The sequence below is a fragment of the Notolepis coatsorum genome (assembly GCF_963971535.1).
Source record: "Notolepis coatsorum genome assembly, chromosome: 6".
NCBI classification, from domain to species: domain Eukaryota; kingdom Metazoa; phylum Chordata; class Actinopteri; order Aulopiformes; family Paralepididae; genus Notolepis; species Notolepis coatsorum.
The window spans coordinates 69,361,842-69,376,402 of record NC_140170.1 but is presented as its reverse complement, the minus strand read 5'-3'; the positions used below and the strand labels follow the sequence as shown (position 1 = coordinate 69,376,402).

The 14,561-nt window shown below is 44.0% G+C and overlaps 1 protein-coding gene across 2 annotated transcripts in view; it reads right to left on the bottom strand.

Moving 5' to 3' along the window:
- ikbke (inhibitor of nuclear factor kappa B kinase subunit epsilon) overlaps nt 1-14,349 on the bottom strand; it is a 57,073-nt gene extending 42,724 nt beyond the window's left edge. Inside the window, exons 1-7 of one of the 2 annotated variants that reach the window (XM_084317454.1) lie at nt 14,176-14,349; nt 13,738-13,829; nt 13,298-13,419; nt 12,169-12,306; nt 11,812-11,941; nt 5,737-5,918; nt 2,013-2,173 (exon numbers count right to left, since the gene is read on the bottom strand). In XM_084317454.1, coding sequence (XP_084173580.1) covers nt 2,013-2,173; nt 5,737-5,918; nt 11,812-11,941; nt 12,169-12,306; nt 13,298-13,408 — 722 coding nt within the window. In that variant the 5' untranslated portion in view covers nt 13,409-13,419; nt 13,738-13,829; nt 14,176-14,349. The remainder of the gene's footprint in view (nt 1-2,012; nt 2,174-5,736; nt 5,919-11,811; nt 11,942-12,168; nt 12,307-13,297; nt 13,420-13,737; nt 13,830-14,175) is intronic. The other variant, XM_084317455.1, reaches the window with a different exon arrangement.
- Between the last annotated feature and the right edge of the window lie 212 nt (nt 14,350-14,561).

Sequence of the window (14,561 nt, the reverse complement as noted above, 5' to 3'; positions counted from 1 at the left end):
CGAACTCGCTACCCCAGATCCGTGACGCGCACGGTTGTCCCCGACGCCGAAATAGCGTTCGAGGTACGCGGTGAGCTACTGGAGCTCCCCTACTGTTTACTTTTACTCTTACTCATAGTATATATATTCTGATTCTGATTCAGATACTTTGCCTATATTTATTGTAACGTATAATATAACAAGTTAATTATATTGTTTACACATTGTTTATTCTTTCTCATATTCTGATCAAAATGTATCGTCTATATTTATGTCTTTCTACTATTACCCTGCCCATACCTGTACGCCCCCCCCTCCCCTCCCCTCCCCATGCTGCCATGACACCTGAATTTCCCCAAGGGGATCAATAAAGGAATATCTGATCTTATCAATCCTTTATTACTGTATGTCTTAAGCAAAGTGTTACCAAACGTATCATGATTATGGACCACCATGTGCGCTTGGGTCGTCCCAGGAAACAACCCCACCTAAACTGCACGGACTATAACAGTTAGGGTACCTTATGCATACTGCACCTGTGTATACTGTATACTTTACTTACTCATACTTACATTTACATTTAGTCATTTAGCTGACGCTTTTATCCAAAGCGACTTACAAGTTCTGTACGACAAGCCATCAGGAAGAGCACAACTCTATCAGCTGAGTAACAATGTTCATCAAAGTGTTGAGTGCTACAGTGTAGGTTAGTTTATTAGGACAAGTGCATGACAGTATGGTTAGTTAGGGTTAGATTTTTTTTTTTTTTTTTTAATTCAGATAATGGTTGAAGAAGTGAGTCTTTAGTCGACGGCGAAAGATTGGACGTGTTTCGGCTGTCCTAACTGGGGTGGGTAGTTCATTCCACCATTGTGGGGCAAGGACTGAGAATAGGCGACTTCTCTTTGATGACCCTCCCGGAGCTTGGATAGGAGTAGGTCTGAGGCGGCCAGAAGATGCAGAGCGTAGGGGTCTTGAGGGTGTGTAGTTAGAGACCATTGACCGGAGGTAGGCTTACTCATGTACATGTAGTATATGTATATGTATAAGTGTGGTATGTATATGTGTGGTATGTATATGTATGGTATGTAGTATGTACATTATGTACATGTATATGTGTGGTATGTATATGTGTGGTATGTATATGTATGGTATGTACATGTATATGTACATGTATATGTGTGGTATGTATATGTATGGTATGTACATGTACATGTATAAGTGTGGTATGTATATGTACATGTATATGTGTGGTATGTATATGTATGGTATGTACATGTATATGTGTGGTATGTATATGTATGGTATGTACATGTACATGTATATGTGTGGTATGTATATGTACATGTATATGTGTGGTATGTATATGTATGGTATGTACATGTATATGTACATGTGTGGTATGTATATGTATGGTATGGTATGTACATGTATAAGTGTGGTATGTATATGTATATGTACATGTATATGTGTGGTATGTACATGTATATGTGTGGTATGTATATGTTTTTTTTTTTTTGATCCACTTTCTCCCATTTTCTATATTTTTCTCCCATCCCAATTTCGTATCATCCAATTCCACCCTCCCCTGTCACGGACGCTGTTTCTTGCCTCCCACAAGCCGGCTGCAATGTGGACTAAGTCATACATAGCACAAGTCCCCTCCGGTACTTGAGGTAACGCTATATGTATATGTATGGTATGTATATGTACTGTATATGTATATGTGTGGTATGTATATGTGTGGTATGTATATGTATATGTGTGGTATGTATATGTATATGTATATGTGTGGTATGTATATGTACTGTATATGTATATGTGTGGTATGTATATGTACTGTATATGTATATGTATATGTGTGGTATGTATATGTACTGTATATGTATATGTGTGGTATGTATATATGACTTGTCATACAGAACTTGTAAGTCGCTTTGGATAAAAGCGTCAGCTAAATGACTAAATGTAAATGTAAATGTATATGTACTGTATATGTACATATATGTATGCCTGGAGGGCTGCAGACTCACATGGTGGGCTTGTTCCGGCGCGGTCCTCCGTACGGCACGAAGGGCAGGCTGCCGGTGGCCGCGTGGTAGAAGGTCACGCCGATGCTCCAGAGGTCGACGCTCACGCCGTACGCCTTCTGCTGGGGCTTACGCAGCACGGCACGCTCATACATGTCTGGGTGCTGCACACACACACACACACACACACAGAGACAGGCAGACACACACAGGCAGACGCACACACACACAAAGGCAGATGCACACACACACACACACAAACAGAGACAGGCAGACACAGTGCTCAGAGCTGTGGAGCATGCTTACACCGCAATAAAATTTTATCTGAATATAAAAATATTAGGGCTGTCAAAATGAATGCTTTAACTTTGGAGATTCATTTAAATGATTTAAAGAATCTAGATTAATCTATGGAGTGAAACATCTTCAATCTTAGCACCGCGGATATAAGAAAGAGGTCTAGCTGAGTCAATGTTGAGGGTTTTGTTGAACATTTGTATTTCACAGGAGGTATTTCACAGGTCTTTGAATCTAAATATACTTTCTTTGTGTTGATTTTACATTAATTCCATGATTGTACTCAAGTAAATATCTGTTACAAGCTTCGGTCTTAAGTAGAAAAATGCTATTTTTAATCTAGATTAATTACAGAAAATTGTGAGATTAATTAGTTAATTTTCTTTATCTATTGACAGCACTAAAGAATATGTTAAACAGTGTAAACAAATGTGCAGATGAGGGTCTGTATGCCCCATTGGTTATATTATACGTTAACAATAAATATAGGCAATAAAGAATTTGAATCTGAATGTATACTATGAGTAAGAGTAAAGGTATTCTCAGTGTCAAGGAGATCTTTCTAGAGTAAAGTGTTTTTTATATTCATTTACATTTAGTCATTTAGCTGACGCTTTTATCCAAAGCGACTTACAAGTTCTGTACGACAAGTCATCAGGAAGGGTACAACTCTATCAGCTGAGTAACAATGTTCATCAAAGTGTTGCGTGTTACAGTGTAGGTTAGTTTATTAGGACAAGTGCATGACAGTAAGGTTAGTTAGGGTTAGAGTTTTTTTTTTTACAGGAGATCTTTCTAGAACAGGGGTTCTCAAACTTTTTTATACCGCGACCCTATGTTATTTAGGATTTTTTTGGCGACCCCACACTTAATGTATCGCATAATTTCAACATAGAATTAAAGAATAAAAGCACACGCTGTTAAACAAAATAAAAGCACACGCTGTTAAACTTAATCATGAATATTTATTAAAAAAATGTATTACAGCACTATGTTATCAATACACATTTATAAAACGAGGCATATTTAGCCAAAATATATTGCCAGAACATACTTATTTAAAAAAAAAAAAAAATGCCGGGCGGCTACGTGGCGTAGTGGGCAAGGTGCTCGCCACGAATGCGGAGACAGGCGAGCCCAGCGCTCCACATTGCTTTCAGTTTAGCTGGTCGTTCATACTAATACACATTGGCCGTATTAGGGGGTGGGAAACTGATGGGTGGGGATCGGGCGTTGTGGACAGCGACTCCTACAGGTCGGTTGGTGCGCCTGCGCAGTAGAATCAGGAAGTGTCGGGGGCAGCGTGAGCCTCCCACGCGTTACTCCTCGCCACTGAGAGATCGAGCTGCGCAGGTGAAAAGATGCGACTGCTGTTACCTCAAGTACCGGAGGGGACTTGTGCTATGTATGACTTAGTCCACATTGCAGCCGGCTTGTGGGAGGCAAGAAACAGCGTCCGTGACAGGGGAGGGTGGAATTGGATGATAGGAAATTGGGATGGGAGAAATGTAGAAAATTGGAGAAAAAGTGGATTAAAAAAAAATAAAAAATGCCAATGTGCGACCCCATTTTGGGTCGCGACCCGTAGTTTGAGAACCGCTGTTCTAGAATAAAGTGTCATGGGGGTCTTTCTCATTTGGATCTCAATATTTATTTACCAATTGTTTACTATTGTACTACATCCAATTGTTTGGCCTATTATTTCCTCACATGCGACGTCTCTACACCCGTCCACTCTATACTGGGGAGCCACTGCAGTCCTCCGACCACATTCAGCATTTCCGTTTCAGTGACGACTCTCTTTATCTCGTATGAAACCACGGCTACTGAAGAAGACGAAACGTCTTGAACAGCGTGGCTGAGGGTGGCAGAGCGTGGTTGAGTGTGGCTGAGCTGAGCGTGGCTGAGCATGGCTGAGGGTGGCTGAGGGTGGCTGAGCGTGGATGAGCTTGGATGAGCGTGGATGAGCGTGGATGAGCGTGGATGAGCGTGGATGAGCGTGGCTGAGCGTGGCTGAGTGTGGCTGAGCTGAGCGTGGCCGAGCGTGGCTGAGGCTCAGGGTTTCTTTATTTTACTGTTATTTAATTTTTTCTTATCGTTTACGGTCTAATTTAGCTATTATTATTTTAACACTTTAGTTGCCAAAGGACGAGTTTAGGCGTCCTTCCCCGCCATGCTCAAGTTGCCGAAGACGCCGTAACTCGTCTTTGATATCAATATTTCAAAAATCTGTGATCGGAATCATATTTTCCATCCGCAGCCTTCACACACAGCTCTGAGCTCCTCTCAATCCTCTAGCGGTTCAAGAGCGCCATCTGGTGGCCGATCGGCAGAAGCGCCAAACAGGAAGTGATGTGGATGAAGTGCTGTTCACCCATATTACTTCCGGCCACTCTCTATAGCTCCCGCGACTCCATCTTGACACAATACATAGCGATCCGTTGCCAATAACTCGATAAACAACATGATTTGGACGTATATACCATTATACAACCTGGAAATGGACCGGGTATTTTTACATCCCATAATGGAAAACTGTCTACCCCACGCTGATCGCCCAACGGCCCGCGGAGACTGGGGTGAGTTTTAGCGTGTAATATTTCCGTGTTCGATACTAACTGATCTGATGTACATATGACCCACATTAGATGAATGGTATAACGCTGCCCACGGAATTATAAACGATCCCCCGCCCATCCGGTCATCATCAGATGATACGTAGAAACTTCTAGAAGTACGTCCAATTGAAATTTTTGATCTCGCACAGATTCCTACCAAACTGTATTTCATCATCAATATAATGCATTTGGGGCTATAAATCACGTTCTGGAGAAAGCTGCAGAAAGAGATGAAAACATACTTATACTTTAGATCATATTTTAGTATGAATATGTGAATGAAAAAGTTTAACGTTGCTACACCATGAACAATACATATAGGACCTTGAATGGGCCCTAATAATGGCAATCTAGCAATAGAATTTAAAAAGTTATAGCCCTGCAAAGAAGGGGAACTTCTCCATGTTAAATAGAGCTGGCAACGGATGGTATATCATGAATTTAGCCTTAGGCAATCAAAGTGTTAACCATTTTTACTTTTCAGTCTTTATTATTATTTTATTCGTCATTTTTTATTATGTTATTGTCTTACCGTTTGTCTTATTTAGCTATTTTTACTATCTTATCCAATAGTTTTATTACCATTGTTTATCACTTTAAGGTTTTTTCTTTTGAATTATTATTATTAAAACATTTTGTATCCTCGTGTTTAGTTTTGTTGTGTAAAGCACTTTGAGCTACAATGTGTTCAAGTTCAAGTTTCTTTTAGTGGTCATACAAAAATACAGAATACTTTTATATGAAATGCTTTTTTCTGTTTTGCGTATGAATGGTGCTACCGGTATATAAATAAAAGTTATTATCGTTATTACCAGATACTCCTCGGTTCCATAGATGGACATGAACTTCTCGTCGTCCTCCAGCTCCCGGGCCGCTCCGAAGTCGGTCAGCTTGTAGACGGACCGGCCGTCCTCCCCCACCTGACGCATGATGTTGCCGGGCTTGATGTCCCGGTGGACCACCCCTTTCTCGCGCAGGTGGTTCATCCCCTGCACTGGAGTCAATAGGCAGAGGAATAGTTCATTTCCAGAATGCAGGGGGGTGGGGGGTGAGCATTGTGCAAGAGAAGCAGCTTGTTTTGCTGCCGCTTGTGGGATTGTGTTTGACTGGGGAATGTAAACAATAAGCGGAACACAGGAGGTGAAGCAGGGAGGAACGTCTAGTCTGCTCTCTGGTGAGAAGTGGAAGAGACCAACGTTACTGTACTGGAACCACTCCTCAGTCTCTCTCTCTGCATCAGTTTCTCCTCTCTCTCTGCATTTGTTTCTTCTCTCTCTCTCTGCATCTGTTTCTCCTCTCTTTCTCTCTGCATCAGTTTCTCCTATGCATCTGTTTCTCCTCTCTCTCTCTGCATCTGTTTCTCCTCTCTCTCTCTGCATCAGTTTCTCCTCTCTCTCTCTGCATTTGTTTCTTCTCTCTCTCTCTCTGCATCTGTTTCTCCTCTCTTTCTCTCTGCATCAGTTTCTCCTATGCATCTGTTTCTCCTCTCTTTCTCTCTGCATCCGTTTCTCCTCTGCAACCGTTTCTCCTCTCTCTCTTCTCTCTGCATCCGTTTCTCCTCTCTCTCTGCATCCGTTTCTCCTATCTCTCTTTCTCTCCTCTATCTGCATCAGTTTCTCCTCTCTGCATCCATTTCTCCTCTCTCTCTGCATCCGTTTCTCCTCTCTCTCTGCATCTGTTTCTCCTCTCTCTCTGCATCAGGCATGCGTTCTTCATGGGACGGGGTTGCACTCAACCCCAGATAAGTACTCTCTATTTGCATATCAATAGCGCCGGTCGTCAGGTGTGTTAAATACGTTCTCAGATATATTCACACCTAACTTGTTGTGAATGACATGTGTTACATTCCATTCGTAGAGGCAATTAGGCACTGTCTTTAGTCTGTGCTCAAGCGAGGGGACATTAAATGCGCATTTGCGGGAGCGCGCGCGGCGCCATTAGGTGCGTGCAACCCCAGATGATTTCAATAACGCACCACTGCTCTGCATCCATTTCTCCTCTCTCTCTGCATCCGTTTCTCCTCTCTCTCCTCTCTCTGCATCCATTTCTCCTCTCTCTCTGCATCCGTTTCTCCTCTCTCTCTGCATCCGTTTCTCCTCTCGCTCCTCTCTCTGCATCCGTTTCTCCTCTCTCTGCATCCGTTTCTCCTCTCTCTGCATCCGTTTCTCCTCTCTCTCTGCATCCGTTTCTCCTCTCTCTCTCTGCATCTGTTTCTCCTCTCTCTCTCTGCATCCGTTTCTCCTCTCTCCTCTCTCTGCATCCATTTCTCCTCTCTCCTCTCTCTGCATCCGTTTCTCCTCGCTCTCCTCTCTCTGCATCTGTTTCTCCTCTCATCCGTTTCTCCGCGCTCTCCTCTCTGAATCCATTTCTCCTCTCTCTCTGCATCCGTTTCTCCTCTCTCTCTGCATCCGTTTCTCCTCGCTCTCCTCTCTCTGCATCCGTTTCTCCTCTCTCTCCTCTCTGAATCCATTTCTCCTCTCTCTGCATCCGTTTCTCCCCTCTCTGCATCTGTTTCTCCCCTCTCTGCATCCGTTTCTCCTCTCTCTCCTCTCTCTGCATCAGTTTCTCCTCTCTCTGCATCCGTTTCTCCTCCCTCTCCTCTCTCTGCATCCGTTTCTCCTCTCTCTCCTCCCGTTTCTCCTCTCTCTCCTCTCTCTGCATCCGTTTCTCCTCTTTCTCTCCTCTCTGCATCCGTTTCTCCTCTTTCTTTCTCTCCTCTCTGCATCCGTTTCTCCTCTTTCTCTCCTCTCTGCATCCGTTTCTCCGCTCTCTTTCTCTCTGCATCCGTTTCTCCTCGCTCTCTCTCCTCTCTGCATCCGTTTATCCTCTCTCTCCTCTCTCTGCATCTGTTTCTCCTCTCTCTTTCTCTCCTCTCTGCATCTGTTTCTCCTCTCTCTTTCTCTCCTCTCTGCATCCGTTTCTCCTCTCTCTTTCTCTCCTCTCTGCATCTGTTTCTCCTCTCCGTCTCTCTCTCTGCATGTTTATCCTCACTCCCTGTCTCTACCTCTCTCCAGTGGTGCGTTGCTGATTTCAAAGCTGGTTGCACTACGTTTTATTGACGTCATTGACGGGCATGCGCATAAATGTTCCCTCGCGTGCGCACAGGATGTAATAATAATAACTTTATTTGTATAGCACATTTCATACAGAAACTGCAGCTCAAAGTGCTTCCCTCTACACTAACCAATTCACCCCCCTGGACAGCTCAGTCAAGGCCTTCAAATACGCCGACGACACCACCATCCTGGGCCTCATCTCCAACAACGACGAGTCCATTTACCGGCAGGAGGTGGACAGAGCAGTGAGGTGGTGCTCATCCAACAACCTCCTGCTCAACACCTCCAAAACCATGGAAATTGCCATAGACTTCAGGACTTCAAAAAAAACACCCATACTCCCTGTAACTGAGGGGTACAATTCCCTGACTGTATTGATAAGTATGGTATTATTAAACCACTACCGCTTGTACTTTAACTTCTGGCCATCCAGTACATGATATAGATATGATGAACACTTTCCCACCTGATGAAACGAAGTCCACACAAATGTATAAATCGAATATTTTATATAGCAAAGGGTATATACAACGTTCACTTAATGACATTTATGATTTGAAATGCACTTGTAAGGCAAATGAGTATTCGTAGGTAAATCAACATTGAATGTCCAATCTCTGGTTACGCAGGGAGCAAGTATACAACCTGGTTCTTTAGGGAACTATAGCGATGGTACTTAAATGATTATAGCTGGATACACTAAAGGGGGGTCCCGCTGGTTGTAAGTCAGTAGGGGGGGGGGGGTTAGGAGAGCCGCTGGCGGTATCCCATCTGGCCGACGAATTCTTGGGAGAATTCAGAGTGCTGAACACGGTGCCCACAGAACCTCGGTCCACAGATGAATACAGCTGGGCCCTCTGGTGGACGGTAGCTGCCGGTCCACAACGAAGAGACGTGAGGCGACCTCACTCGGGGTAGAGCGCCGTCTCACCTGGACTCCTCTCGGGGGGGTAGTTCCAACACTCAGCAGTGTTGGCTGTTATCCATGGCATAATCAAAGCACCCAAAGCACGTAGATAATCCAAGCCGTGGAGGGCTCACCGTCGTCCGGGTGAAGTAATCCAATGTACAGGTCCACTCGTCCTGGCCCGGAGCTCCTCGGATGCAAGCACCACACGTGGTCTGCCCAGCCTGGTTAAGACTCCAGATAACGTCAGGAACGATGGGGGTACTGCTCACTTTATAACTCTAACCGAACGATGCACCATACATAATAGACTATTATTAACTTAATAGAAATACGTCCCACTCGACGGTATAGTGCCAAACTATGACAATTCAACTATTAATCCACACGATGTCTCAATGCCTATTCTGAGGCCAAGTAGGCCATACTGCACCACACGTGCGTCGTGGGTGAGGCTTCACGTCTGTTACTAGGTTGGAGGGTAAAGGACTAATGGACTAAAAAGAAAGTTCTACTTTACTTGCGCCATATATATATGCGCTGTGAACAAATAGTACCATTCGTATTTCGCCAGACGTATTCCTACGCGGAACCGGGCTTGTAACGACATGTTCGTCGGCACGATTGAACTTGAACCAAGGGGCTTGGCTGCTGGCGCCAGGTTCTCGTCCAATGGTAGAATGAAACTATTATGGGCTGTTAGTAGACTAAAGGGATATTCAGTGTATATATACAAGGAATATACAGGGGATATCAAACGATATACAAATACTATTAAATATATATCCATAAATAAATATATATATTCGGTTTAATCTGATCCTTCACAACACTCCCAATAACCATCGCAGACCAACCCATAACCCTAACTGAATCATTAAAGTTCCTCGGCACCCACATCAGCAATAAACTCAAATGGGACATTAACACCACTGCCATCATCAAAAAGGCCCAGCAGCGCCTGTACTTCCTCAGGCAACTGAGGAAGTACAGAGTCCAACAACACCTGCTGGTCCAATTTTACACTGCCATAATTCAAAGTATCCTCACCTCATCCATCACAGTCTGGTACGGTTCCACTGATAAACACACCAAACACAAACTCCAACGAATCATCAAGACAGCCTCCAAAATAATTGGCTGTCCCCTCCCCTCTCTGGACTCCATCTACACCTCACGCACAGTCACCCGCTCTGGTAAAAATTAATAGTCAACGACCCCTCTCACCCAGCACACCACTTATTCCAGCACATGCCCTCAGGTCGCTACAGGTCCATTCAAACCAGACACACACGCTTCACAAACAGTTTTTTCCCCACAGCAGTCCGAACACTGAACACCCTGGCCCGCCCCCCTTTGCACAGACGGGCAAGCATCTGTCACTGACTGACACCGTTACCGTGACTGTCCTATATGTATATATGTATCTATTGTGGGATTGGGAGGTGGGAGGGGGGCGTTTGATGTCTGTTTCATGTTGATGTAACCAGTGCTTAACAATCTGTACCGAAAACAATTACCACCAACCATTGTTGTGTGGCATTAAAGTATCTTGTATTGTCTTGTTCACAACAGAAAAAAGACAGGCATAAAATGAGCACATAAAGTGCAGACATATAAAATCACAGTTTTTTACATTAGGATCTAACATCCCAACAGGCCACCTTGTTTTTTCAAGTTTCTCATAGTTGTCATAGTAAAATACAGAATACTTTTCCATGAAATGGCTCTGCCTGAGTCAGACCATCATTCACACCAAACCTGAGAGGAGGGGGCAGGGAACTCTGTGTCTCTGCATCCCCTTAACAAGTGTGTATTGAGCTGTACTGTATTGTACCCATTCTGCAATCTGTTAATAACAATCAATCAATATTTAACAGATTGAAAAATGGGTACAATACAGTACAGCTCAATACACACAATTGTTAAGGGGATGCAGACCAGAGAAAGTCTTGTTTACATCAGGTCCCCCGTTTTCAATTCATAGTGACATACATGACATACTACATATAGTAATGTTACATTTGTGACATATGATATGCAAATATACAGTACTGTTACCCAGAGATCTCCCGGACAAATGGGAGAAAGACGTTTATTGAGCTTAAAAACAATTGATAACGCAAATAACGTTCTGATTAACAAAGTCATTCGTTTTGTGGCATTAACCGAACGTTACCTAGATTTATCAACATTCATACATTTATCAGAAAGCGAGCGGCGCAAGCACACACACGAAACACCACCAACAACAACAACAAAGACAACACACTGCTTGTCGCGTAAATAACGTTCTGATTAACAAAAGGCATTCGTTTTGTGGCATTCACGTTACCTAGATTTATCAATAGCAATAGTAATATATATGTTTCTTTAGACTAGAATAAGTCAAATGAACTTACGGTCTCGTAAAAGTTGCCGCATGTTGTTGATGAGTCAAGTTTACTCGCGAGTAGAGCTAGACGCTAGAGAGCAATGGCGGAGTTTCAGAAAATCAAAAGAAAATGGGCGCTTCCCATTGGTGCTGAGCACAGCGGAGGCGGGTGAAAGGGCTGTAAACTCAGAACAATCTCGCCTTCTGGTTGGTTGCATTTGCCTGAGAATTTGCCGATTGCTCGCAAATGACTGCTCGGTGCGGCCGTGGTAGGGGAAAAAAAGGATATTTGACGACTCTGATTGGCTCAGGTTAAAATCCGTCACGACTCCGAATCAAATGACGGAATCTCCAAATCAAATGGACGGATATCCGTCCCAAGACGGAACGCTTTAATGCCTGACATCCGTGCATGTGCGTGCATGCGCTTCTGCTCACAAAAGCTGGTGCAACCCCGTCCCATGAGCAATGCATCCCTGCCTCTCTCTCTCGCTCTCCATCTGTCTGTCTGTCTCTCTCTCCTCTCGGTTTCTCGCTCTCTCTCTCTTACCGACACACTGTAGTACGATGAGGAACTCGGTCTCACGCAGACCGAATGCATTCTTAGGCTCCTCCAGTAGACCAAGCAGACTGCCTCCTGAACAATACTCCATCACCAACACCTTCTGTTTGGACTGCAGCTAGAGAGAGAGAAAGAGAGAGAGAGAGAGAGAGAGAGAGAGAGAGAGAGAGAGAGAGAGAGAGGAGAGAGACATATGGAGAGAGAAAGGCAGAGAGACAAATTAAAACAGAGACAGACCATGTATCATGTGACTTCTTTATCTTTCCCATCTTATCTTCCTCGCTCCTCTTTTCTCCTCTCCTCCCCTCCCCCCCTCCTCCCCCCCCCCACCCCCCCTCTCCTCACCTCCTCCACAGCGAACAGCCTGACGATGTTGATGTGGTTGAGTCTCCTCAGCATTTCAAACTCTCTCATCTGGACCTCGTAGGGACGGCTGTAACTGTAACTGTTAAACACCTTGACTGCTACCTGCTCCCATGTCCTCTGCACACGCACACACGCACACGCACACTTGACCCACAATTGCCTGCTTCCACATTTATGCAAGTTACATGAAAAGAAGGTGTTTTTGTGGAAATAAAACAAAAAATAATACTATTCTGGAAAATAAATACATGGACATAGCCTATATATATATACATATACAGTATAGAATGGCTTAGAGGTGTACCGAATATGAAGGTAGCATTTCCTTGCAGCAGTATTAAAAAAGTTAAAGAATGTATGACACGTTAGGCGACATCTCTCAGCTCTGATATATATAGTGCACTGTGATCAACCTGCAGTTCATAGTTCACCTTGTTTTCCCACAGTGTCACTGTGCGTCACACATCGCATAACTAGAGCAAAGACGTCAGCAGCATCTACTGACTCATGACCACATGTGCACACCTTCCTTCCACGCACCTACAGCCACATCAAAGCTGCACACTAGAAAGAACAGCACCAGGCAGTGTTGTAGTCGAGTCACTAAAACTCGAGTCAGAATCTCGAGTCCCCAGTGTTCGAGTCCGAGTCCAAGTCCGAGTCACCAAAGAAGAGCCAGAGTCGAGTCCGAGTCGAGTCCCCATGACCCTAGTCTGAGTCTGAGTCCAAGTCATCAAGGTTGAGTCCACTCCCCTCTGGCAGTCAAAGAGCTGACATACAAATAAAAAAAGGTCTACATTAAACATAAATGACACAACAGCGGTCACCATTTCAAAGGGAGTTTATTTACTTTGTGACACAATAGCAAAACAAATGCACTAGCCATCAATATCTTATGCCAAATGATTAGGGCCTATTACCAAAAAGATATTAAATAAATAACTGTATTTATCAATTAACAAGTCAGAGTCCTCGACTGCACCTTCCGAGTCCGAATGCAGTCAATGCTCGAGTCCGAGTCATCAGTGCTCAAGTCCAAGTCAAGTCACAAGTCCTGAAAATCAGTCCAGGACTCGAGTACTACAACACTGGCACCAGGTGCCACTACCTTGTTGCGGGCCTTGTAGACGCTGGCCGTGACGCCTTGTCCCAGAACATCATCCAGGGACCACAGGTAGTTGGCTGTGCTGCCTGTCATGTCCGTCTCTCTCGTGCACATACACACAACGCCTAGAACCCCAGAGAGAAAACAACAGACACAAGTAAGCACTTCCTCCTTGTGTATATATTGTATATTTTGTATACTGTTTGGCCTTTATTATTTTTACTGTATGAAGCACATTCTCGGGGGGCTCATACAGAACCAAGCATTTCACTGTAATGTACTTATTATATCTGTGACAAATAAAACAAAACAAAACTTGAACTTGTACACCTGCTGACATGACGTTTAGAGTTCCATTAAGAGTCGGTATGACTTTCACTCTTCACAGTTACTAATACAATAATTAATTATTGTATACGTGTATATATTTATTAGTGTTGTACCTCGGATCGAAACGAGGTACGATTACGACTTGACGGGTCTTGTTGTTGTTGTTGATTTCTCTCGCGGCAGACTGTCGCCCGGGGTCTCGAACCTGTGACGTCAGGTTATGTCAAAATATAGTTTTTTATTTGCATGGGTCTCATAGTTATTACTCGCTGCAGAAACGCAGTCCGTTCGTCCAATAGCCCAAACTGTAAAACAAAAATAATACATCGAAATGATGGAATATGGATGAGGTGACGTCCCCTTGAGATATTATGATGACAACGTACATGGGGGACCCTGATGTAAACAAGACGAAAGTCTTTCTCTGGTCTGCATCCCCTTAACAATTGTATGTATTGAGCTGTACTGTACGCGTCTATGCTTTACCCATTCTGCAATCTGTTAATAAACTTTTCAATCAATCAATCAATCAATCAAACGTGTATATTCACCTGGTATCGCGGCCAAGAGGAGTTCTCTTTGAAAGAGTATCTTTCAGTTTCACCATCTGAATGCCGAGTCCAAGGACAGGCACCCGAACAGTGCCACGGTTATTATTATGTCTGTCATATTAGATATTTCTACGAAAGGCGAGGACAGCGAAATTGGGTTTCTCTCACTTCCGAGTTCAGTGGAAGGCTAAACGAAACCATGGAGCTACTGTACGGTAGGCGTCACCACCGCAACACTTCCGGTATTTTGGAGTAGGGGGTATCTGCAGAGCCGCAGAGCCAGGCTGGACGGGTTGGAGGCGGTCTGGACAAGTATTAGTGGTCTGGACAAGTATTGCGGATGAGGGGGGGGGCTCTCTCGCTAATGTGTTGGAGTGCGCAATGTG